Source organism: Megalopta genalis, chromosome 4 (assembly GCF_051020955.1).
Source record: "Megalopta genalis isolate 19385.01 chromosome 4, iyMegGena1_principal, whole genome shotgun sequence".
In the NCBI taxonomy this organism is placed as follows: domain Eukaryota; kingdom Metazoa; phylum Arthropoda; class Insecta; order Hymenoptera; family Halictidae; genus Megalopta; species Megalopta genalis.
This window is the reverse complement of record NC_135016.1, coordinates 10,500,726-10,524,258: the sequence shown is the minus strand read 5'-3', so window position 1 is coordinate 10,524,258 and position 23,533 is coordinate 10,500,726. Positions and strand designations below refer to the sequence as shown.

Here is a 23,533-nt window from a genome sequence, read left to right as displayed (position 1 = left end):
TGGGGAAGAATCAGGAACGACGTCCAGGTGATAAGACGGTCGTCATGTGAGTACGACACTGTTTCACCTTCGGTGCTGCATATAAAAGTTCCCGATGTTGTCGTCCAATCCCGAGCCGATACAATTAATTAACGATACACGACGCTGTTGATAAACAGGGGAAAAGAACGTGGGAAATATTTAGAACGAGTTGAACGGGGGGCTCGTTCGTAAACAGGTGTATAAATTATCTCACAGAGGCCAGTCGGCCTTGACAAGCCTCCGAGGAATTATCACGCGAGCTGACAAAACAAAATTTTAGCCGCCGCCTCGGTTCAGTCTGTCGAGACAAGCGTAATCATGAAGTCGTTCGTCGAGTATTCTGCAGATTGCGATTTCCCCATTGAGAACCTTCCGTACGGTGTCTTTTCGACGGCGAATAACGTGAGTAAGCAGTACAGTGGTATCACGAATTTGTACATAGTCAATCGTCGCATAGTGATCGTCCTTATCAGGATCTATAGATCCTCGAAACATCATCGAAATAATTATTTATACAGTTCAATGGCCATTTCAAGGTCTGATATTGAAAATGGATCGACGACGTCGATTAATTTGGAAAAACAATTAAATATTGAGCGATTGTGTATAATTATGCTTTATGGAATTGCGACAAATAGGTCGCCATCTGTAGCAACCAGTTGGAAAGAACAGGCGCGCGTTATGAACCTGTACTAGGTTTAATAACTATGTCAGAGTAACTGATAAACAAGATTTTACGATAAATAGTGCACATCTGGTTAACTGTTTTATATTTCCATGAGCAATGTTTCCTGCGTTGATAATATTTGAATTTCCTACGATTTTCGAGCGTTTCCTTAAGTATGTCGGCAACAATCGCTGCCATACTCTAACTGTAGAACCAGCCGATGGTAACACCGAGATCTCTTGCAGCCGCAAAAGAGAATAGGCGTAGCGATTGGCAACCAGATATTGGATTTATCAGCAATCTCGCAGCTTTTCGACGGGCCATTGTTAAAAAGCAGACAGGATGTCTTCCGCCAGGATTGCCTCAACGACTTCATGGGTCTGGGAAGGCCCAGCTGGTTGGAGGCCAGAGCCAAGCTTCAGGACTTATTGTCAGCCAGTAACGAGACCCTGCAGGAACCGAACACTCGTTCGAAGTAAAGGAATTCGTCTCACGACTCGAACGAACTTGAAAGAAATTTTCTTTGAATTTTATTTTATTTTATTTGTCCCTCTCAGAGCCTTCGTTCTTCAAAGAGAGGCGACCATGCATCTGCCAGCGAAAATCGGCGACTACACCGATTTCTACTCTTCGATCCATCATGCCACCAACGTGGGGATCATGTTCCGAGGGAAAGAAACCGCTCTGATGCCAAATTGGTAAATTTTGATTGCGAAAATATGATCGATTGGAGCTAAACGAGTTTTTAAATCGTAGGAGGCATCTACCTGTCGGTTACCATGGGAGGGCTAGCTCGGTTGTTGTCTCCGGGACACCCATAAAACGACCACGTGGCCAGACGCTTCCGGTGGAAGGCGCTGACCCAGCCTTTGGACCCTCCAGGTTGATGGATTTCGAACTAGAAGTCGCTTTCTTCGTTGGGGGACCAGCTACCAACTTGGGAGACGCTATCTCAGCGTCAGAAACTTATGATCATATTTTTGGGATGGTCACCATGAACGATTGGAGCGGTAATGATCGAGATGAATGATGTTAATGGAGAAAAGGAGGGGTGGCTGGTAGCTTTTTTTATGGTTTTTTTTTAATATTAATGAACTTTTTATGAAATATCTTTTTTACAGTTTTATGGGACGTATCTTACGGTATGTTCTCTTGTAGTGCCATTAAAAAATATTCTCATTTTTAATTATGGTAGTCGATGTTGTAAAAGTCCTCCAGAATGATGATAATTACTTTGATTCTTTAAATATCTTATTTTTCTTTTCGCATTATTACTAGATTGCGAATTTCATGTACTTATGGCAAAAATGGATAAGAGAAAGAATAATTTAATAATGATAATAATAATTTAATATTATTAACAATTTAATAATAATTTAATAATATTGTTAAAAGAAGAAGTACACTTTTATTTAACTCTTATTTTATTCGATACAGACAATTTTTATTATGAGTAAGGATCCACAGTCCAATTATCACATTAACATCATTTGAAATTAATCAATCTAAAAATGAGGTTTACGAAAATAATTTAGATCCATAAGACAGTATGTTAAGAAACGTGATGATTAGTATTATTATAATTACAAAGAACAATTTTTCCAAGACTTATTAATGCAATTTTGATTAATTGAATGATTGTTTCCTAGCGAGGGATATACAGAAATGGGAATATGTTCCTCTGGGCCCTTTCGGAGCTAAGAATTTCGGTACCACCATATCCCCATGGGTCATCACCATGGAAGCCCTGGAGCCGTTCAAAGTGCCTAATGTTACACAAGAACCGAAACCGTTTCCGTATCTGCAGCATCGTCGATCCTGCAACTTTGACATAAAGCTGGAGGTTGATATCAAAAGTGAGATAAAATTTTTTTTGTACGAAATTTATAATTGAAAAATACTGCAACATTGTTGATCTAAGATATGAATTTAGAGGTTGCTATCGGAAGTGGGAAAAATCTTGGTATATTCCGAATTTATGGAATTCATTGATAAATCTTGCAACTTTCACATAAAATTGGAGGTTTGCTACCGGAAGTCATCGCCTATTTTTATTTATCTAGAATATACGGTTAAGAGACATTGTAACTTTGTCGATTGCACCTTTAATATTAAAATTAAGTAATCTATTAAAGTTAATATACTTAGAAAATACCAGTTTTATAAAACTGGAGATATCAAAGGTGAGAAAAATCTTGATCCGTTTAAAATCTTCGGAACTAGTTAATTGTAACATCGACATAAAATGTCGCGGTCGTTAGCAAAACTGAAATAGCCAGATTTATCAAGAATTTCTCGAACAGTCGGACTGACACAGCGTTCTTTTCTACAATAGCGCCGAGCGGTTCCGTTAGCACGGTCTGTCGCAGCAACTACAAATACCAATACTGGACACCGCAGCAGCAATTAGCTCACCATACCGTAACCGGATGCAATATCAATCCAGGTGACTTAATGGCTTCCGGTACGATAAGTGGCGAGGTGCGTCCGAAACATTTGCCCGTCGACAGACCAGCATTAATTTCGCTAACAATGTCGCGCTAATTTATTGTGTTCATTCTCAGTCGCCGGATTCCTATGGTTCCATGCTCGAGCTATGTTGGAAAGGTACACGACCCGTACCGTTAAAAGACGGAACCAGCCGGAAGTTCCTGCAAGATGGCGACGAGGTGATCATACGAGGTGCGTTCGCCGGTTACCATACCACTGTTCGTTGTTGCAAGCTATAATTTGATCGATACGTCATGAAATGGTTATCGTTTTCCAGGTTACTGTGTCGGCGACGGCTATAGAATTGGATTCGGGCCGTGTTCCGGGAAATTGTTGCCAGCTACCACTGAATAATCCGTCCTGCTTCTATTAGGTCTACCGGAAAGTTCTGTCCGTTTTTGAAATAAAATATAACACAATTTTCATACATTTAATAATATTTATTGTAGAATATACTTTCCATCGTTACTTGTGACTTCTTGTCAGCGTGATAGCAACTTGCAAATGCCATTTTTTAAAAATGATCTATTTTTAGAGGCGAAGAACTCAACTAGTGCTTGGTTGACATCAGCTTCAGTTTTGAATTTTTGTTCCTGTAAAAAGTTTTGCAAAGAGAGAAACAAGTGATAATCGGAGGCTGCTAGGTCTGGGAAGTATGGTGGATGTGACAGAATTTCCCAGCCTGGCTCTGCGATTCTCTGACGAGTAGCCAAAGCAGCATGTGGTCTGGCATTATCATCGGTAGCCATGTTTTCACGATCGCGTCTCACTTAATAATGACATGAGACATCTTTGTTTCAGTTCATTTAGGAGAGTACATGTGTGTAAATGCAACGATAAAGAGAGATAGTCATATATGTCTCAAATCAACATGTGCATATGGATTGAAACTTGAAGTGACACTATCGGACAGAACTTTCCGGTAGACCTAATACTTTACAAACGATCGAAATGGTCCTGCGCCTGTTTTGTACCCGTTCATTTTGTATTGGAAATGTACTACTTCTAATAAAATGTAAAAAAAATGGCAATTCATCGCGTGATATCGTGATACCGGAGGGATTTGCGACGAACAATTCAGTTGTTCAATAATTGCGTTGCGTTGGAGCGTCAGGTGGTTGGGATATCGATTCGAAAAATTTTCCTGGCGAATTCGATCAATAAGGCGGACTAGTTCAGGTGCAGGTGGAACGAGTAGCAAGGTAACATGGCTGGTATTCTGTTGAGGTGAGTCGTACGGAGTAAAGTAAATCTAATTAAAACAATTTGTGTACCTGGATAATAATATCCTGCATGTGGTGACATGTTATTTAGTGTTTCTGCTGTGCGTAGTTGTCCGTGTGGCGTACGTGGCGTGCACCGGAAACAATCAAACGTTTGATCAATAATAGGAATTATTAATTCAGTGTCCCATATTTCTGACCTGTCATTTATGAATAGAATCGATGATGTATTTTAACGCAGAAATGCTGGGCAGCTTTGTTGGAATATTCATTTTCAGAGCAATATTCTTGATTGTTTAGACATGTTGCAAATTAAGTGATTTTATGCATTTTCAATAAAAAGCATTTACAATGAGCAGTGGCAACGTTGGAAGAATTTGTATTATTTTCAATTCGTTAAGATCATTAAAAGCAAAAAGCTACTTCTGTCTACTGTTATTGAAGGAAGAAACTTTGACATAAGCTCCGTAATAATAAAGTACAGTAAATACTCCCTAATTGGTGCTTAGATTTTGCGCAAAAGTGGACTATTTTGAGAAGAGGAGATACGATTATTCGAGCCTTGCGGCATTTTTTATAGTTTATAACATAATAATATAATAACATGATAATAGTAATAATAAATAATATAGTAATAATAGTATAGTATAATAATATAGTAATAATAATGTATATCAATCTTTATAATATAATAGAATATAGTTTATATTGTTTATAGTATAATAATATAGTAATAATAATGTATATCAATGTTTATAATATAATAGAATATAGTTTATATCGTTTATAAAAACATGCCGCAAGAAAATCGAAAAATCGTATCTCCTCTTCCCAAATTGTCCATTTTTGTGCACAATCTGAGCGTCAATTAATAGGAATTTACTGTATCATCTTTTTCCAAAAGCATTTTTGCAGCTCCATTTCACTTTTATGTTCCGGATGATTGTCTTGTGTCGAAACGTCAAATTGCTTTCACTTGTCCGTCGATTATTTTTAACGAATAATCAAATAACAGCGTGCGAGATTTAATGTTAGAGTTGGTAATCGATGATCCAGGAGTCTGCACCATTTGGAATCACTGGAAGTGCCGACAGCCAAGTGGAACGTTCCCCTAAGCGACGGCAATCATGTGATAGAATTCGAGCATGGCACAGCGACAGGTCGCCGAGTGATACGAGTGGATGGCAAAGAGTTGGTGCACAGAGAATGGATGTTTGAACTCGTCGGCGACGAGGTGTTCATGTTCAGCGACAATAAATTTGTTATTAGAGTCGACCCGATTCCAGGTAAAATGATTCAATACACTACAACAGTCATCTTAATTTTTTAAAAAATTGTAAGAATTTGTTGGAAACAGGCTTGAGATATTCTTACACTCTGTGGGTGAACGGGAAGAGCTACAGGAACTTTGTTCAAGCACAGTCGAAGATTTTGGAGACCTGGTTGGCTAATATTGGCAACGAGGAGTACAGAATTGTCTTAGGTAATTAATAATAATAAATAATAATAATTAATAAACTGCAGATTTTATGCATTCATGTCGGAAATTAGCGAAATTCGTGTATTAATATTAAAATCTTTAGGAAAAGCGTTAACTTTGACAATTTTTTTCGGTTAAACTGCAAAAGCTATGCGAATGATTTTTACATGAAATAATTCGGTGAACTCTCCCAGACGCAACGGCATATTTTTTAGAATATTATAAACATTGAAACATATTTAAACAATATTCAAAGACAGCAAGTCGCTTTCAACGGGTTCAATTTTCTCAGATATTTCCCAAAAATGTCCGGTTATCTTTAAAAATTGTTTAAACACCTTCAAATGTTCATAATTTTGTTACAATGTATATCGTCGTATTTGGAAGAGTCCGCAGAATCGTTCTAGTTGAAATTTATTTATTTGGCTTCTACGATTAAAGCAGAAAAAATTCTTCAATATGATACATACTTGTTGAAAATATTAACAATACTGTTTTTTAATAGACAAACAGACGCAGAATGTCTGGGTGAACGGCGAACAGATCGAGACTGAGGTAAGTAACGTTTCCCCTAATAATTATCCGAAATAGTAATTCGAGTTACCATTTTCTAGAATGATTTCACCGACGACGGCGCGGAAATACTTTTCGCGATAGGGGAAATTCCAGCCTCGATTCGAACACAGAGCTCGGGCAAAAAGGAAATCGGACTAACGTACACTTTGTACGTGAACGACGTGGAAATCGGTAAAGAAACTATAATGGGAGACTCCGACGATTCGTAAACGTACAATTTGTCACTCGATAGCAGTGTTACCGTCCCCCACGTGCCACGAATATTTGTTACACTTTGTACATAATCATAATTAAATCACGAGACAGTGAAACAACTCACCTATTCATTGATCTGAATGCAGCCATCCTTCGCTAACCTAACCCTGTTTCGCTTTCCATGTTTGTGCGATGACTGTGCCGCAATATCTGAGCATTTTCGACACATAAAAATTATAAATTGCAATCGAATAAAATCAATATCGAAGTGAAAATTAAAATCACAAGGTTCCAGAGAACTCGTTATTCTATTTTTCTTGTCGATAGAACAAGTATGTTATCTTTTTATTTTATACATCGTTCGCTAAGAATTCTGCAATTACTTATATCAAATAATTAGTTGTATGTTTATCTAGCCTAATCAAAGGAAAAATGGATCCTGTGTCGATGCGAGGGAGTATATTCAGCATGGCGTCGCGTGTTACCATGAAACAGGAGGAGGACATAGAATACGACTGTCTATATCGATTACGTTATCTGTTAGATTTCAAAGTAATTTGAGAGTTTCTTCGATTCTAGCCATGAATTACGAAGAGTTGATGCAGATGCAGGACGATCTTCTGCAGCAGATTTGGATGATTACTTTGGAGAACGACGTGTACGAACGATACCTGACGCGAATTGATCCCCAAATCATGAGATGTAATTTGGCCGCTTATGTTTCACTAACGTAGATTTCATTACGATGAAATTCCTATTTCCTCCAGTAACAGATCTGGAATCACTTAGCTTCCAAAGCACTTTCAAAGTGAATCAGAATTTCCTTAACTCTTCATGCACGAACAACGACTTAATTGCAAATAATTCTCCTCGCTAATTCGAGCACATTGCATCTGCTCCAAATGCTAATTTATTGCTAAACAAGTATGTGTCCTAAAATAATTTTTTCTTGCGTTCAGTAAAATTAAGTTTGCATTGATTCATAACATTTCGAAGCTGTTCAAAATTTGCCGTTGTCATTGCCGAAATCCAAGACAATATTTCATTGAGAAACTATCCTTAAAGTTAAAAAATTTGTTGGCAAAAGACACTGATCCGAAGCTATAGTAAATGCTCTACTAACGTTATAATATAACACATGGATATATTACACATAAATCCAGAAGTAAAAAGTGAACATTATCTCGAAAAGCCATAACGCAAATGCTGGAAAGGACGAAATACACAAGAAGGATAACCCGTATGATGTCGATGCGAGCATCCCGCATGAGTTTCCGGGACAGCGTGGTAACTATACCGGATGCGCTAAGACGTAAGACAATCAGCAGCCGTGCGAGCACACCCAGCATGATCAGCGTGTTATCCGAAACTAGAACTCCGATTACCAGTGTGTTTCCCACGTGGAAACCGACTGACAGTACGAAGTTAGTTAATTGCTACTTATTGCTCATTTATTAACCCTATACAGTAATTTCTCTCTAATTCGCGCTCAGATTGCGCACAAAAATGGACAATTTGGGAAGAGAAGATACGATTCGAGCCTTGCGGTTTGTTTTTATAGTTTATAATATATATAATATAATAATATGATAAAATAATAATATAATATAATAATATAGTAATGTAATAATATAACAATAATAATAATGTATATAGTTTATAATATAATATAATATAGTTTATATTGTTTACAAAAACAAGCTGCAAGACTCGAATCCAAATTGTCGAATCTAAAATTCCCCTTTTGAGGCACTGAAACTGGGAAATAGCATAAAAATCCCTAGTTAGCATACACAGTTATATTTATTCTATTTATCGCATTAAATACATCATATCCTCTTAAAAAATATGATAAAAACGTCGCCAAAGAGAAGCTATAAATTTACGCAAAATACAATAGTCGTAGTTGTATCATCCTAAATGATAGTACAACGTCGATATTATCTTACTAACTAGCTTCAACAATTACTATAGATAAAATATTGCTAAAGATTTTGAATGACAAGCTTTGACAATTAATCGTACAAGCTGACGAATTGATCATTAACGATCGGTACCAATCGATAAAAATTAAAATAAATTAAAATAAAAATTCCGCATATAATCGAACCGACCAGGGTGCCAATAGCGCATCGCATAGTGATGGCGAACAAAGAGGTGGATCAAATGACAAAGAATCTGAACGAATTGAAGATCACGGTGGAGAAGAGGACAACGATCATGCGAGCAGAGATGGAGGAATTGGAGATTCGCATGAGCGAGGTGCAGGAGGCGAAGGAGGAGTTCGAGGAGAACGTGGTGGTCGGAGGCGTGGACCCCATCACCGGGAAGATCCCAGCCGAGAGAGTCGTGAGGTGAATGCACTTATTCCGGGATGCATTGTTACACGGAGAAACATGCAGTTCGTCTGTCGATTCTCGCATAGATTCATCGAAGAATGGCTGAAATCGGCGAACACGATAATAGAGCGGCTGAGGCTTAGGAGCGCGACTCATAGGATGCTGATCAAGAAGACTAGACACCAGCTGGCCCAGAGGGAGCAGCTCGGGGAGGCGTTACGCGCCGTCGACTTTCAACAATTGAATATCCAGAACAAGGATTACGTAAGGATGATCGAGGAGAAGTCGGTGTACGTGCTGGACATGAAGAGGATTGCAGGTGCAGAACTGTTAGACCACTGTCCGATCTCGGCGATCAGGAAAACTATATGAACCTGTTTGTTAAGAAGCGAATAGCGGTTTTAGAATTTTTTTTACACGTTGAGTGATTTATGACACGGACGTTTGGAATCCTCTATTTTTTAGGAAAATCTACAGCTAGTAATTTCAGATGTCTCTAATTAGTAAATTACGGATTTTATACATTTATGAGAAAAATATGCAGATTAAATGGAAAATGGCAAGTTCATTTAAACAATTTGAAGATATGATTGCATTGCTGTTAGCTCGTTAAAGTTATTAAGAGAAGGAGTAAATGTCTATGTACAGTGTATTCTCCCTAATTTACGCTCAGATTGTGCACAAAAACAAGATGTCTGTGCACAGACAGTTTGGGAAAAAGAGATACGATTATTCGAGCCTTGCGGCTCGATTTTATAAACGATATGAAGTATATTATATTATAAACATTAATATACATTATTAGTATATTATTCTTATTACATTTTTATTATATTATATTACTATTACTATATTATTATTATATTATAAAGTATAAAAAAAGTATAAAAATATAAACTATATTATATTATAAACATTAATATACATTATTAGTATATTATTTTATTATATCATATTATTAGTATATTATTCTTATATTATATTATTATTATATTATATTATAAAGTATAAAATATTAGATATATTGTAAACTATAAAAAAACAAGCTGCAAGGCCCGAATAATCGTATCTCCTCTTCCCAAATTGTCCATTTTTGTGCGCAATCTGAACGCAAATTAGGGAAAACTTACCGTAGTTCCTATATCGTGCAATTAATGAAGAAAACTTTTATTTTACATAAAGATCCACAGTCTATTAATTAATATTGAAGACAGACTTAGAGATTTAGGCGTCGTTTTGTAGGCACGTGCTCTTCTGAGGTCTGACTTCTCGCTCGATAGCCACTGACATGTCGTAAATCTCGACTAGCAAACAGCTGGCCGGTGGATCTTTCATTTATTCTGTCTTTAAGTTGCTAAGAAATAATGGTTACCTTTATCTCCTAATTGCTAGTTAATTGTTACCTTATCTACTCAGACGGTGGCTCGCTATTATCGTTGCGCCTTGTCAAGGCGCATAACACTGTTTATTAATTGCTCTTACCACTGCAGGACATTATCACCTGAAGCTGACGCAGCGCAAGCAGAAGTTGAGAGACCTGCAGCAGACTTTGAATGGCTTGAAGAAGGAAATGTTGCAAAGGGATAACCAGATTCGCGAGCTGCGCGTCGAGTACAAACAGGTGCAGCAGGACGTGGCTAAAGTGGACAAGGATCGGAACAATCTGATCACCTACGTTGATAATCATTCCGTGAGTCATCGCGGATTCAATCTGTTTATTAAAATCGCCGTAGGTTTCTTAAGAAACTTTCTAATTAGCGTAACTGCTTCATTCGTGAATCAACCGGTTCTGTTGCATACGATCTGGGAAGTTTGGAATTACAGTAGATTCAACCTAATCGATCCTCAGCTTCGAAACAACAATGGACAATTCGGGAAGAGGAGGTACGATTATTCGAACTTTGCGGCTCGTTTTTATAGTTGTTGACAATCGGGATTTAGAACTTTTAGAACCTTTTGGGATTATTATTATATTATATTATATTATATTATATTATATTATATTATATTATATTATATTATATTATATTATATTATATTATATTATATTATATTATATTATATTATATTATATTATATTAAATTATATTATATTATTATATTATTATATTATAAACTATAAAAACAAGCCGCAAGGCTCAAATAATCGCATCTCCTCTTCCCAAATTGTCCACCTTTGTGCACAACCCAAGCGCGAGTTGGGGAGAATTTATTTTATTTAGTTTATATTTTATTTCTCTCTTTTACGATCATTACCTAAATTGAGATTGTTTCTGGCAGGTGCCAGATATTTTAGAGTTCGTGAAGGTGTACGCTGAAGTGGAGCAGCTGCAGAAGAAATACAAACGATTAGAAAGGCGTAAATACGTCGAAAGAATAATATTCCAGACATCTCTTAAACAGATCCATGGCAAAGGAAGCAGTCTTGGCCCGAAAGAAAGGTGAATTCGAAGAAAGATGTTGCCAGTCCTGTGATTTCTTACCTTTGGTTTCGTTTCAGTATTAGGAGGATCTCCGACACGGTGTACCCGATCGCTCCGTTCTGGGCATAAACTTCTGGTTTTGATGGTATCCGACTGACGGCATCCGAAATCGTTTCCAGCCGTCGCACAAGTCTCCGCGAGGACGCAATTATATCTGTAAAAGAAAATTACGCGGCTCGGTACCGGCACTGGTTACGCCACCGAGTAATTGGAGTTACGGTGCTTGTCTCGAAGCCGAAGGAAACAGCCGTACACTTTCCATGGTACTCGTACTTTCTGTGTATTGTGCCTTGTGTAAAAAGCATCGTCGAGAAACATTGTTGCACCGACGAAAAACGATTCGAACGTTTCTCGACAAGTGAAAAAATAAATGATCCTCTTGTACTGTGACGACAATTTCTTAGACAATGTAAACAGTACCAAAGCTGATGGATACAAATGAAACATTAATATGTATGCAGAATGAAGATTACAATAAAAACAAAGAATCGAGGACAAAGATAAAATGAAGATACCGAAGTATATTTTCAGTCGTATCATTAAAATGTAAGTCAATATCAGTTCGCAATAAAATTTTGTGTACATCAAAGAACAAAGAGTTAAGGATAAAAATAAAAGGATATACCGAAACATATTTTCAATTACGTCTCCAAAATTTAAGTCAATTCAAATAATTCTTAGCGATCAAGATCATTTTGCGCAAATAGATCAGCCACAATATTTAAAAACAGAGAGTTAAGAACAAAAATATAAAATGGAGAAACTGAAACGTATTTTTAATCACGTCTTTAAACTATAAGTCAATATCAGTTCACAATAAAAATTAAAGTGACAAAGATCGTTAAATGTACATAAATCTATGTTTAACAACAGCGAATTAAGGACAGAAATAAAATAGAGTGCCTAGACAAATGATTAAGCCTCTAAAAATCTAAATTTAGAAAAAGAAATAAAACTGATTTCGACGAAGTGCAGCAAAGTTGCACCTTGCACCGTGCAACCTGCAAGGCTAGGCTTGACCCGTTCCGCCATTCGGCTAATTTCCGCAACCCCAACGTGTGACCCAATTACCGTCCTCGTCCTGCGCGCACGTATATTTGCTTTCGTAAACAGGACTCCGTTCCTGCGATCAACTATATTCACGGCAGGCAGCAATGAGTGCGTTAAGAAATACCAGCGAAGCCGAAGATGGGAGGATTTTGGCGTGTGCCGCGGTGTGTGCTGGGTAGTCACGCTTCACGCACCGGCGATGCCTGTCCCTTCCTCTTTTCGCCCGTGGAATATCCGTCCCGGAAGACCATGTTTCTCTTTTCTGCGGCGATTCAGTTTTGCCGCGACGACAACATCGACGCGGCGAACGTTCGATCAGCTACCGAATTGACAGTGCCAGTCGAAAATCCGATCGGGACACTCCCTTCGATCCGGTGATCCTCCGGAGGTGACATTGTCTAGCCAACCGTGATCTCAGTATGTGGAGCGACAGGTTGAAGTCTGCGCGATTCGTGGATTTCGTTCGATAACGTACGCTTGCGAGACCGCAGCTATCTCAGAATTGGTTCATTTTTAATTACTGGAAATCGTGCAATTGGATTTTCAAGCTAGTTTATAAACACATCGTTGGATTTTGTTCAGAAAGAGTCACGTGTCAGACGGTTCTCGTAATTTCGTTCGTTCATAATTGGATCGTTCCAAATGATAAAACGTCGTGAAATTCATCTTTCGGGATAGCTTCGGCGATCATTTGTGTATTCGGTTCAATAAGGTTCACTTGTGACATCACAGTCCTAAAAATCGCAGAATTTGATCATCTTTAATGATGACAAGTCGCGAAAGTTAACATTCGAGCCATCATTCTAGCTTTATTTAACAAAATTGCAGTTCTTTGAAGCTGCCTTATGAAATGATGATTGGACTTTGATTGGGGCCTCGTGACTGGGTTATCTGAAATGATGCAAAATTGTGAAATTCAACATTGAAGCTTCAAATATGATTATTCGTTGTTGTTCAACAATATTCATTTGAGGAACTGTCTTGCAACGTCGATATTTCCTACACTTGTAATCGAATCGTCTTAAATCATAAAAAATCGTGTAGTACATCTTCCAAGCTAGCTTGAACGATTACTCTTGTGTTCTGTGTAATAAGTACACTGTGGATTTTAGCACGAAATAAGTAGTCCTTACATAAATTACAAGAGAAAAAGGTTCAATAAAAAAGTACTTCTTCAAACGGTTTTAATGAAATGTGAATAATGTAACAATATTCGTCAATTCTTCTAATGCATATTTTCATTACAAATGCATAAAATCCGCAATTAACTGTTGAGTCTACAGCGCCAAAATCTCGCAAAAGTAACTACCCAATCGCGATCTTAATACGCGGATCAACAGGTTGAAATCTGCGCGATCGGAAACGGCGTCGGCGACGGAACGAAAATAGTTCGTCGAACCTGAACACCAAAAATGAGGAAACTGGCGTGCTCGATAGTGCGCGAAGGAATTAGCCAATGTCCCGTTGCGTGAACATCCTGCAGTCTAATTTCAATGACAAATAAAACCGATCTCGAGAAAGTTCGTCGGCTTTCTCATCGCGTTTGACCGATTTCCAAGTGCTCTTCGAAAGCAGCCGACATGAGGTTCGCGGGGAGATTTGTCCTCGCGATGACGATCTGTTCTCTGATCCGGGGATATTTCCAAAAGTATTTGGAGGTGAGTGAAATTCTGAAGCCGCTGGGGATTATGGTCTTGCTCGATGATCGTTAACGGTATTTAATAGATGATACGGTTCGATACGAGCCTACTTGTCCGACACGCTCCAAGAAACGTTTGGTCTCCCAGATACGTTAGCATTTGAAATTCTAATTAGCCCGGGAATCGCACGTGCGTGATATCTAGGCCAGCAGGAGCAACTTTTCTCGTGATTTTAAGGGCATGAACCTGAACCTGGGCGACGCTCTTCAGTTTCTGAGGGAGTACGACAGCGAGGCTTCGACGATGTGCACGAGGGTGATGACGGCGCAGTGGAACTTCGCTACCAATGTCTCCGAAACGAATCGGAGACGAATGGTAACGTCGAATTACATTTCGATGAACAGATATTCCAGCGAACAAATCGAGGGTGGTTCGATTGTTTCAGTTGGAGGAGCAGGCGTTGAAGTTGAAATTTGACAGGATATCCTGGAAGAAGGCGATCGGCTTCGCTTGGAGCCGAATTCCTGATCCCTTGGCCAGGAGAGAGCTCAAAATGATCGCTGTGAAAGGACGGAACTCTTTGACCGACGACAAGTTTAACGAGGTAATTTAGTACTGAATTGTATGTAAAGATGCTCGTGACTCAAACAAGTAAATTACAGGTACACAGCCTGATTGCAGAAATGAAGGAGGTGTACGCCAGAACGAGACTGTGCCCTTACAGAACCATTGGGGCTAATTGTGACTTGACTTTGGACCACGGTTTGTCATCTGAATCACGTATAATTAAGTCATTCGGGATTGTTGGTCAGGGTTGCTATATCATTTTCTTTCATGCTTCTTAGACGTTAGTACAATAATGGCGCGATCGAAGGACTACGACGAGTTGTTGTATTATTGGCACGCCTGGCACGAAGCAACTGGACCTCAGCTGAAGAACAAATACATGAGATATATACAGCTTGCTAATCAAGCAGCTAGATTAAACGGTAGATTATAATATGCCAAATAATTCTGCGAGTTGTGCAGGATGTTCTTTCATGTTTTTGGAAACACAAGCTCCGGATTGGTACCAATGCACCTTTGCTTAAAAAAGTAAATAGAAGAAATACAAAACTGTAGAAATGACAGAGGAATTTATTCTGAATTTATTAAAAATTATTTAGAATGTTATAGTAGGAATATTATTCTGAACTTATTAAAAATTATGTAGAATGTTATAATAGGAATATTATCCTGAACTCTCTCATTAACATTAATTAAGAGAATTATATATTATATAATTATATATTAATATTATATATTATAACGGAAATATTATGTTGAACTTATTAACATTATTAAGAGCATTATAATAAGAATATTATTTTTGACTTACTAAAATTATTATTAATTATTTAATTCTGAAATTCTGATTTCGTATAAAAATTCAAGGTCTAGTGATCACGTTTTTTGTCTCGCAGCATTCAGAAACATGAAAGAACATTTACTAAAATTACACGAGGCTTCCTAATAAGTATACCTATTTATTTAGAGCAGTTTTGAGTTTATGTCGTCCGCAGGATTCGAGAACGCAGGCGACCAAATGAAGGAACTCTTCGACGACGAGCACTTCCAGCAGAGCACGGCGGACATAATGTCAGCCATAATGCATCTCTACAAGAATCTGTTCACCTATGTCAGAACAAAATTGTACGAAAGATACGGCGACAAGATAAGAAGAGACGGCCCACTTCCGGCGCACGTTTTGGGAAACATGTGGGCTCAAAATTGGGAGGACATTTTCGACGTTGTTCAGCCATTTCCAGCGAGCAGAAGGCTCGACGTGTCTTTGGACATGATGATTCAAGGCTTCACACCGTTGAGGTAATCACGTGAAAGCAGTATTCGTATTTGTTTAACTGAATTTTGTCAAATGAAAAAATGTTTAAGGATGTTCCAAATAGCAGAGGAGTTCTTCACTTCTTTGGGGATGAAACCCATGCCGCCTGAGTTTTGGAGGTTCTCCATGTTCGAGAAACCCATAGACAGGGAAGTGAAGTGCACCTCTAGTGCGTGGGATTTTTGCAACAGGATAGACTACAGGTATTTAATAAATAATATTTTTTCATTCATTGTTTGGAATGATACATGTACGAAATTGCAGGATAAAACAATGCACGAGGGTCACTATGGATGATCTTCTATCGACTCATCAGGAGATTGCTCGTTTGCAGTACTTCTTGCAGTATAGGGACCAGCCATTATTGTTCCGAAATGAAGCGATTCCAGGTAATAATTAATTATGCGAGAAATGGACCGAAATCTGAATCAGTGAATCTAAATCGAAAATCGAAAATTGATTAAGTCTTTGAGGATAGCATGAGGCTTATGCGCCTAGCTGTTAAAGTTGCAAATAAATAACGTAATTATTTCAATTATTTTGATTATTATTATTATTAATAATTTTCATCATAAATGTGCTTAAAATTTTAAATAGTTTTCGACTATCTATTTTAAATCTAAATAAAATCATAGAATCTAAAATCTAAATAAGATCTTAGACTCTAAAATCTAAATAAAATCTTAGAATCTAAAATCTAAATAAAATCATATAATCGAAGACCTAAATAAAATCTTAGAATCTAAAATCTAAATAAAATCTTAAAATCTAAAATCTAAATAAAAAATCGTACAATCAAAAGTCTAAATAAAATCTTAGAATATAAAATCTAATCTAAATCATAATCTAAAATCTATAAATAAAACCATGAATTCTAAAGTCTAAATAAAATCTTAAATTCTAAACTCTGAATAAAATCTTGGAATCTAAAATCAAAGTGAACAACATAAATTTGAATTAATAAAAAATATTTATCTAGCAATGTATAAATTAATATCGGAGCTGAATTGATGAATTTAGGGTTCTTCGAGGCAGTCAGCGACGCCATCGGCCTCTCCGTCTTCACTTCCCAGCATTTAAGCAGAATTGGACTTCACAATAACTCGACCGACGATTACGGCAGCAGTATCAACTTCCTGATGCTAATGGCCCTTCGTAAAGTTGCCTACATGCCATTCGCATACATCGTCGACGAGGTTTTACCATTCCAATTATATTCTTAAGTTGCCACTTTGATCGAGATCTCGTACATACTTGACTTTAATATTTAAAGTGGAGGTGGCGTGTATTTCGCGACGGCGTCGCCGATATGACGAATAATTGGTGGGAATTAAGATTGCAATACCAAGGAATTGTACCACCAGTGCCAAGATCGGAAAGAGACTTTGATCCTGGCTCAAAGTACCATGTTCCTGCGGACGCACTTTACGCCAAGTACGACTCGTTAATCGACAACTAAAATTGCGATTGCTGTCGGGAAATTGATTGATAAATGCTTAGCTGCGAATAGTCGATTTTGATCATGTTTAATGGCTCTAGAATTTATTATTGTCTTACTGCTGCTTCCAGATACTTCGTTGGTGTAGTACTGCAATTCCAGCTGTACGAATCACTGTGCGAAATCGCAGGTCACACCGGTGATTTGTACACCTGTGACTTTTATAGATCCCGAGAGGCAGGCAGACTCCTATCGTGCGTACAAAATAAAAAACAGCTAATAAATTATATGTATAAGCTATGCATTTCACAATTGGCCTGTTAATTATTTTAGCGATGTATTGTCAATGGGTTCCTCAAGGTCGTGGAAAGACGTTCTAAGGCAGATGACAAGAGGCAGAACAAATAGAATGGACGCAGGAGCTATGATAAGGTACTTCGAACCCCTAAATCAATGGCTGAAAAGACAGAATGAAATGGAACCCGTGGTCGGATGGATCACGAATCGCGAAGACACAGGTGAGTTTATAAATGTCATTTCGATTCGTGTGAGATTTTCAAAACGCGCTAATAATAATATTTTGCGAGTAAAGGCTTCTTCCGTTATTTTCCAGCACTGTTTTTTCACTGGTACCAAAATGGCGCTCGGAGGATCAGCTCCGGCTTACTTGTTTCACTGATTTTAATCGTGACACAGCTTTCAGTATTTTAGTAAATGGAAGCGACGACCAAAGTAATAAAAATGCGACCACTTTGTATATAAAACGGAACTGTGTAAATATATGAAAGATTTTAATTACGTATCACAAAGGAGGTATAAGAGTGGGCCAAGTTCGAGGCTGTCCTTTTATTTTCCAATTAAAGAAATTAATAGAACTTACGTAATTTATTTTTGCAGATTAATTCACACTGTCAATCATGCAAATAGTAATCATGATAATATTACGTTGCTAATAATTTACATTTTCATACTGCCATATTATTAAATAATATGATACGGGTTTTCGTGCAGCTGTCTTTAGATTTTGATTATTAGGTATAGTTATGTGAGGTCCAGTTAAGATAACTCTTTGATTGAAGTTTGATGACCGACGAGGTATAAGAGTAGATTTGACACCTAATTTATTCTTTTGTCGCCCAAAATTGGGATTTCAAAAGTCCCATTACCATTCTCGTGTCGTGCTTATCGTTACCAAAATTTAAAAAGTTTAAGCTTCTTAGCGAGGAACGAGTATTCTGTATACCTCATTCGTATTTGGAACTCACGCATTCAAACGGCGCGTATATTCAAACGACTCTTTTCAATTTGGAGCCATAGTCTTCGCAAACTTCGAAACGTGTGTGTATCGAATGATTTATCGAAATTATTTTTCGAAATATTTGTGCTTGAAACGTTCGTCTGTACCTCGAATTCTGTTAACTATTTTTGCTAAACATTAGATTTTAAAGCAGATAAGAGGAGTATTAGAAGCTATCATTAGGAAAGCAAATTCTTGTAATTATTGATCAGCTAGAAATAATAAATATATCAGTAGAATATTCTCAATGTAATGATTCTTCGACACATCGATGCTTTAAAAATCACTCCGTATATTCGACGTCATTAATTATTTCCATTACGAAATGATATAACGAAATAATCACAGGAGTGCTCGATAGTATCATTGGCAAAAAAAATTCCCCTAAATATTAAACGTCAAAAAGCAATCAATTTATTAACGAAACTCGTCTGCTGCAAAAATTTCTCGAAATATTCATGCTCGAAACATTACTCCATATTTCTGATTCTATCGGTTATTTTCATTAACAAATTAAAAGGCAAAATAGCCAAGGGGGTGCTTAACCAGATTTCTAATAAACGAAATTGTTGTAAATATTAAGAAGCCAGAACTAATAAATTTATTAATGACGGAAATTCGATTTAATAATTCACGAACGTTGATCGTTGCGATCAACGTTCATCGAAGTCATTGGTGGGGACAACATTCGGTTCGGGACAACATTGTTCGGCGGCGGATTATCGTTCAGTCAGTTGCGTTGTGCTCGCTGGAGGGAACAGTCGAGTTTCAAGGAATCTCCTCTAGAAGTGGTTTGACCATGGGTGGACCAACCTCCAGGGTCCATTTAACCTTTGGTCCAGTCCTGTGGTCAGCAATGGTCATTCTAGTGGTCACTACTGATCATTTTTGAAGATCTTTCCAAATATATATGTATTCCCCTTTTATTCAAAAAATTTTTTTTCATATCTGATGTATTTGGAGACGCATTTCCATTCAGTGTCGCGTAGACAAAAATGAAGATGCACGGGGGTTTTTCATTTTCAATCGATAGCGTGTTTCGTTTAACAAACGAAATGGACACAGCGACGATGGAAGGATGCCACCAACTTAATTGAAAATATGATCTTGTTAGGTTTTCATTGAGGGATGTCATCCAGATATATTATCTAGGGATGACGCGTAATTATTAAGACGTTATTTATTAACGTGTTATTTATTAAGGCGTTATTTACTAAGGCGTTAGTTATTAAATAAAACTTGTTGTTGTAAGAAAGGGAGCCATAACGAATTCTGGTTTCGTTCTGACTCCCTTTCGGGTCTCCAGTCACAGCAACCTCCACGTGGTGAGACCCGGGCAATCGATGTAATTTTCGATTTTAGATCGGTTATAAATCGAACGAAACCTCGATCATTTTATAACAGATTCGAAATCGATAATTACATCGAGCTAATGGCTGTGAAGCAGGGCTGGGGAAAATAAATTTCTGAAATAGTAAATAGACTATAAATACGTTCATCTTCTCATGCAATACAAAATTTGGCAAATAAACTTTTTTTGAAATAGTAATTACACATGGAAATAACATTTTAAATATATTTAACTACGTAATATTCATATGCAACTAATATTACAAAAAACGTTTGTTGGCCAAATTCTATACTACACGAGAAGATAAAAATATTTATAGTCTATCTACTATTTCAAAAATCTATTTTTCCTCAGTCCTGCTGCGAAGTAAACTGTTTTTAACACGAATCACGCGTTATTTTATTAAAATTATATACCTCTACTTTGCAAATGAAGTTTCGACATTTATAAAACAATGTTTCGTTTCAAGTAATCATAGATATGATGTCTGCTGTGTAATCTCCTCTGAATTTTCAGTTACAAACATCTCGATGATTCGACAAGCTGGAAAGTCTCGAGCTCGCGCTGCAACATTGTATGCAGCTTGTATTTTTAGAGTCGCCACCACTGTGTAGCTGACTGTTCTATTTTGGCAAAGAGCGCGAGAAGACCTGGTTCAGGTTTGCTGTATTTAAAGCGCCAGGAGCCTCTTGCTCCTTTTACACTGTAGAGAAAACCTCTGGCTTTTAGCGATGTCGGTATTTCAGAACATGTGACAAGAAACCCCATATGATGCCCGATCTTCTCTGATACTTCGTCTGTGTCTGTACTCCTTCAGGCTGCAGCTTGATCCGTTAGCAAGGGTCGACGCAGACATTTTCTTTGCTCTGATTGGCAGACGATTCACTGCTGAGGCAGGATTCACTGCGGATTGGATACGGAATTAAATGGTGGGGATGTGCGCGCCAACTTAGAGAATTGAGAAAGCGTGCAGGAGTATTTACTCTATTATGAACACGCATTGTCTGTCCAACGCCGATGAACACGAGGCGAGACGAGATAGTCCTCATGTGTTTCAGCGATGCTTACATAGTTAGTCGCAATAAACACCATATGGGGCATTGCAAAAGTAAACTGCATACATAGATACATGAATAATTTTTTTCTTCCTCTCTAAGCAAGCACTTTTGTCTTCATCATTTTACTGCACATCCAATCCGCAGCGAATCCTGTTTTAGCATTGAATCGTCAGCCAATCGGAGCAAAGCAATTTCTGTCCTTATTTTCGACTGCATAGCAAGCTGCAGCTAGAGTTGTGCAGGAGTGGAGCCAGTAGTGTATGTATTGTATACTCAGTCCTTAAATCCCACACTAAGATATTTATCCGACACCTCACTCACACTATTACTATAAACCATTTCAGAAAGTGCAGCTGGGGAAGATCCAGGGGGTAAGTTTTACATAACTGAATAATTTACAGTGATGTCAAAAGTAAATATATTTTCTCTGTCTATATCTGGTTGATATCTTTATCTCTGGCTATTCTGTGCACTTTAAACTACATTGTTTCATGCTCCAATATGTCTGACTGATTTTGTATGACTTTCAGATTCAACAACAATTCTCAATGATTTCCATGGACAGTTCTTTGGCGTGCATTGTTCTTGGATTTATATTCTATGGGTTTGGCTTGAAATGGTGCTACGATTATGCCAAGTATTGGGTCTCTCTGAGACGCAGAGACGATTCGAACACCACAAAGGGATTACAGTTGCTAAAGAAATGTGAGAGATTATTGTACAACCATCCCATTGAGGGAAGTTTGAAGCTGATAGCAACTGCTGTCGGCTTAGGTGGCACAATAACAGGTGAAATGCCTCAAACTGGTACAGTTTCCCCAAAAGTTGTACTAGCTACGATCTATCTGTTCTTTGCATTCTCTGGTCTTGTCGATGTTCTGAACTTTTACTTCCCTCACAATGTGAGCGAAGGGTTGGTTAAGATGGCTCTGGCTCAGAGTTTCTTCATAGAAGGATTTTTCTTCTTTTGGAGTAGCATGCTAGTTGCCAATTTAATATTGGCATTTATAGCGTGGACAACATCTGTGGCTGTTATATTGGAAGTTGTGTGGCCAGAATTGAAGCTCTTGAGAGCCTGGACCACGATTATTCATGGTAGCTGGATAGTCCACATGATACGTGTGCATCCTGCAATTCCAATACTGCCAGAAGTTGTTGCTCTGATATTCTCATGGCACGTGGCTGCTGCATCAGCAGTTACATTGTCTATAGTAGTGGTCACAAGAAGTTGTGCACCCAGACTGATGTTAGAGGGACCACCAGAGATACCCATTTACGATTTTTGCCAAGAACCGGATCAGAGAATGTGAACATCTCTGGTGAAAGTATCAAATGCATTCAACTTTGCGCAAATGTAACATTTACTCCACTGTGCGCGAAGCTGATGACCTTAGAGAAACATTTTAATGGTAGTGTAGAGCCAAATAATCAAAATGCACAAACCAAATTTAACTTTTACACTGTCAGTATTTTTTGACGTAATATTTATAACAATATTCCGTTTTTTACTACAACGAACAACTATTTTATACGGCCCTAATTATACGGAATACCATAGCAATAAGCGGTTTTGTAATGCCCTGATATATTGTAGGACGAATACTCATTAGGACTTAAGAGGTGCCTTACGATATTGTTGCTCACTTATTTATTTATAGAATCTCGTCTTTTGTAATAAGTTTTTCTACTTCGATCATAACTACGTGCCAAAATGTACAAAATGTACATACATCATTTCAATAAACGCATTTTCATCCTCTAATTAATTACGTGTTCTTGTGGGACTAACTAGCGGTTATAAGTTCGGACCCGTTTAGTATCTTCGTACATATCGATGTACAGAATGAAAACTAACAGGTATTATATTCTGTTAGCAGTAGCGCAAAAGTTTAGATTTATAACTCTGTACATACAGAATATTGTTCATAATTCATTACAAAATTAATTACCTCATCCTGAAGAAACTACAGTCATGCTTCACCTTAGTAAGCCATTGTCTCACGGTAGTAAGCATTTTTATCCCCACCATTTTAATGCACATCCAGGTCCGCGCAGTTGCTTTAGAAAGAGAACGGGAGATGATCGAGAGAGACAATGAAACCAGCTGGTTCTATGCGTGAGTGTCCACACAGACGAGAAATCTAGGCCGTCTTGTTTTACCGTGCTTCGTACCCCTGAAACACGTGGCGTGATATTCGACTTTTCGCCTCGTAAGATTGTAAACAACTCAGTCCATCATTTCAACAATTATTAAAATTTTCGAAAACCGATAAATTACACAATTTTGTTAATTCAGCTATCCCAGTACTTGTCAATTGCAACAGACAGCAATCAATGCTCTAC

General features: G+C 37.7%; 5 protein-coding genes across 11 annotated transcripts; all 5 read left to right on the top strand.

Annotated features, from left to right (window-relative positions):
* Positions 1–235: 235 nt before the first annotated feature.
* On the top strand, positions 236–4,209 carry Faa (fumarylacetoacetate hydrolase). The gene is made up of 8 exons (XM_033477819.2): positions 236–423; positions 934–1,163; positions 1,246–1,386; positions 1,445–1,698; positions 2,338–2,544; positions 3,024–3,169; positions 3,253–3,370; positions 3,456–4,209. The coding sequence occupies exons 1-8, from the start codon at positions 340–342 to the stop codon at positions 3,530–3,532; spliced, it is 1,257 nt and encodes a 418-aa protein (XP_033333710.2). The 5' UTR covers positions 236–339; the 3' UTR covers positions 3,533–4,209.
* Positions 4,210–4,236: 27 nt separating this feature from the next.
* Positions 4,237–6,783, top strand: LOC117225338 (fas apoptotic inhibitory molecule 1). Its single transcript, XM_033478821.2, has 5 exons — positions 4,237–4,405; positions 5,458–5,687; positions 5,759–5,884; positions 6,387–6,436; positions 6,496–6,783. The coding sequence occupies exons 1-5, from the start codon at positions 4,386–4,388 to the stop codon at positions 6,664–6,666; spliced, it is 597 nt and encodes a 198-aa protein (XP_033334712.1). The 5' UTR covers positions 4,237–4,385; the 3' UTR covers positions 6,667–6,783.
* A 60-nt stretch (positions 6,784–6,843) lies between these two features.
* LOC117225331 (cilia- and flagella-associated protein 263-like) lies at positions 6,844–12,453 on the top strand. Of its 5 annotated transcripts, XM_033478809.2 has the most exons (7): positions 6,933–7,354; positions 7,845–8,076; positions 8,770–9,006; positions 9,078–9,310; positions 10,482–10,681; positions 11,272–11,432; positions 11,492–12,453. In XM_033478809.2, exons 1-7 carry the CDS (start codon positions 7,234–7,236, stop codon positions 11,541–11,543), a joined length of 1,236 nt encoding a protein of 411 aa, XP_033334700.2. In that variant the 5' UTR covers positions 6,933–7,233; the 3' UTR covers positions 11,544–12,453. The 5 variants fall into 5 exon arrangements, with proteins under 5 accessions (XP_076377399.1, XP_033334700.2, XP_076377402.1 ...); XM_076521284.1 differs by lacking the exons at positions 11,272–11,432; positions 11,492–12,453 and having other exon boundaries at positions 6,844–6,984; positions 7,069–7,354; positions 10,482–10,948; XM_076521287.1 differs by lacking the exons at positions 11,272–11,432; positions 11,492–12,453 and adding an exon at positions 10,816–10,953.
* Positions 12,454–12,783: 330 nt separating this feature from the next.
* Positions 12,784–18,368, top strand: LOC117225107 (angiotensin-converting enzyme). Of its 3 annotated transcripts, none has more exons than XM_076521279.1 (14): positions 12,784–12,995; positions 13,865–14,182; positions 14,402–14,539; positions 14,610–14,768; positions 14,827–14,926; positions 15,010–15,153; positions 15,727–16,030; positions 16,097–16,249; positions 16,311–16,435; positions 17,067–17,242; positions 17,320–17,480; positions 17,616–17,738; positions 17,818–18,002; positions 18,098–18,368. In XM_076521279.1, the coding sequence occupies exons 2-14, from the start codon at positions 14,105–14,107 to the stop codon at positions 18,193–18,195; spliced, it is 1,944 nt and encodes a 647-aa protein (XP_076377394.1). In that variant the 5' UTR covers positions 12,784–12,995; positions 13,865–14,104; the 3' UTR covers positions 18,196–18,368. The 3 variants fall into 3 exon arrangements, with proteins under 3 accessions (XP_076377394.1, XP_033334326.1, XP_076377395.1); XM_076521280.1 differs by having other exon boundaries at positions 12,788–12,941; XM_033478435.2 differs by having other exon boundaries at positions 12,784–14,182.
* A 3,370-nt stretch (positions 18,369–21,738) lies between these two features.
* On the top strand, positions 21,739–22,952 carry LOC117225115 (transmembrane protein 45B). Its single transcript, XM_033478443.2, has one exon. It carries the CDS (start codon positions 21,739–21,741, stop codon positions 22,498–22,500), a length of 762 nt encoding a protein of 253 aa, XP_033334334.1. The 3' UTR covers positions 22,501–22,952.
* Positions 22,953–23,533: the final 581 nt, after the last annotated feature.

Excerpts from the sequence above, each read along its gene's own strand:
- LOC117225107 (XM_076521279.1), top strand. The coding sequence starts at position 14,105 with ATGAGGTTCGCGGGGAGATTTGTCCTCGCGATGACGATCTGTTCTCTG. Across the intron at positions 14,540-14,609 it reads AAACGAATCGGAGACGAATG|TTGGAGGAGCAGGCGTTGAA; the intron begins GTAACGTCGAAT and ends CGATTGTTTCAG. Across the intron at positions 16,031-16,096 it reads CAAGGCTTCACACCGTTGAG|GATGTTCCAAATAGCAGAGG; the intron begins GTAATCACGTGA and ends AAAATGTTTAAG.
- LOC117225115 (XM_033478443.2), top strand. The coding sequence starts at position 21,739 with ATGATTTCCATGGACAGTTCTTTGGCGTGCATTGTTCTTGGATTTATA.
- LOC117225338 (XM_033478821.2), top strand. The coding sequence starts at position 4,386 with ATGGCTGGTATTCTGTTGAG. Across the intron at positions 5,688-5,758 it reads TAGAGTCGACCCGATTCCAG|GCTTGAGATATTCTTACACT; the intron begins GTAAAATGATTC and ends TGTTGGAAACAG. Across the intron at positions 6,437-6,495 it reads GCGAACAGATCGAGACTGAG|AATGATTTCACCGACGACGG; the intron begins GTAAGTAACGTT and ends ACCATTTTCTAG.
- Faa (XM_033477819.2), top strand. The coding sequence starts at position 340 with ATGAAGTCGTTCGTCGAGTATTCTGCAGATTGCGATTTCCCCATTGAG. Across the intron at positions 1,699-2,337 it reads CACCATGAACGATTGGAGCG|CGAGGGATATACAGAAATGG; the intron begins GTAATGATCGAG and ends ATTGTTTCCTAG. Across the intron at positions 3,170-3,252 it reads CCGGTACGATAAGTGGCGAG|TCGCCGGATTCCTATGGTTC; the intron begins GTGCGTCCGAAA and ends GTTCATTCTCAG.
- LOC117225331 (XM_076521284.1), top strand. The coding sequence starts at position 7,234 with ATGAATTACGAAGAGTTGATGCAGATGCAGGACGATCTTCTGCAGCAG. Across the intron at positions 8,077-8,769 it reads AAACCGACTGACAGTACGAA|GGTGCCAATAGCGCATCGCA; the intron begins GTTAGTTAATTG and ends CGAACCGACCAG. Across the intron at positions 9,007-9,077 it reads CCAGCCGAGAGAGTCGTGAG|ATTCATCGAAGAATGGCTGA; the intron begins GTGAATGCACTT and ends ATTCTCGCATAG.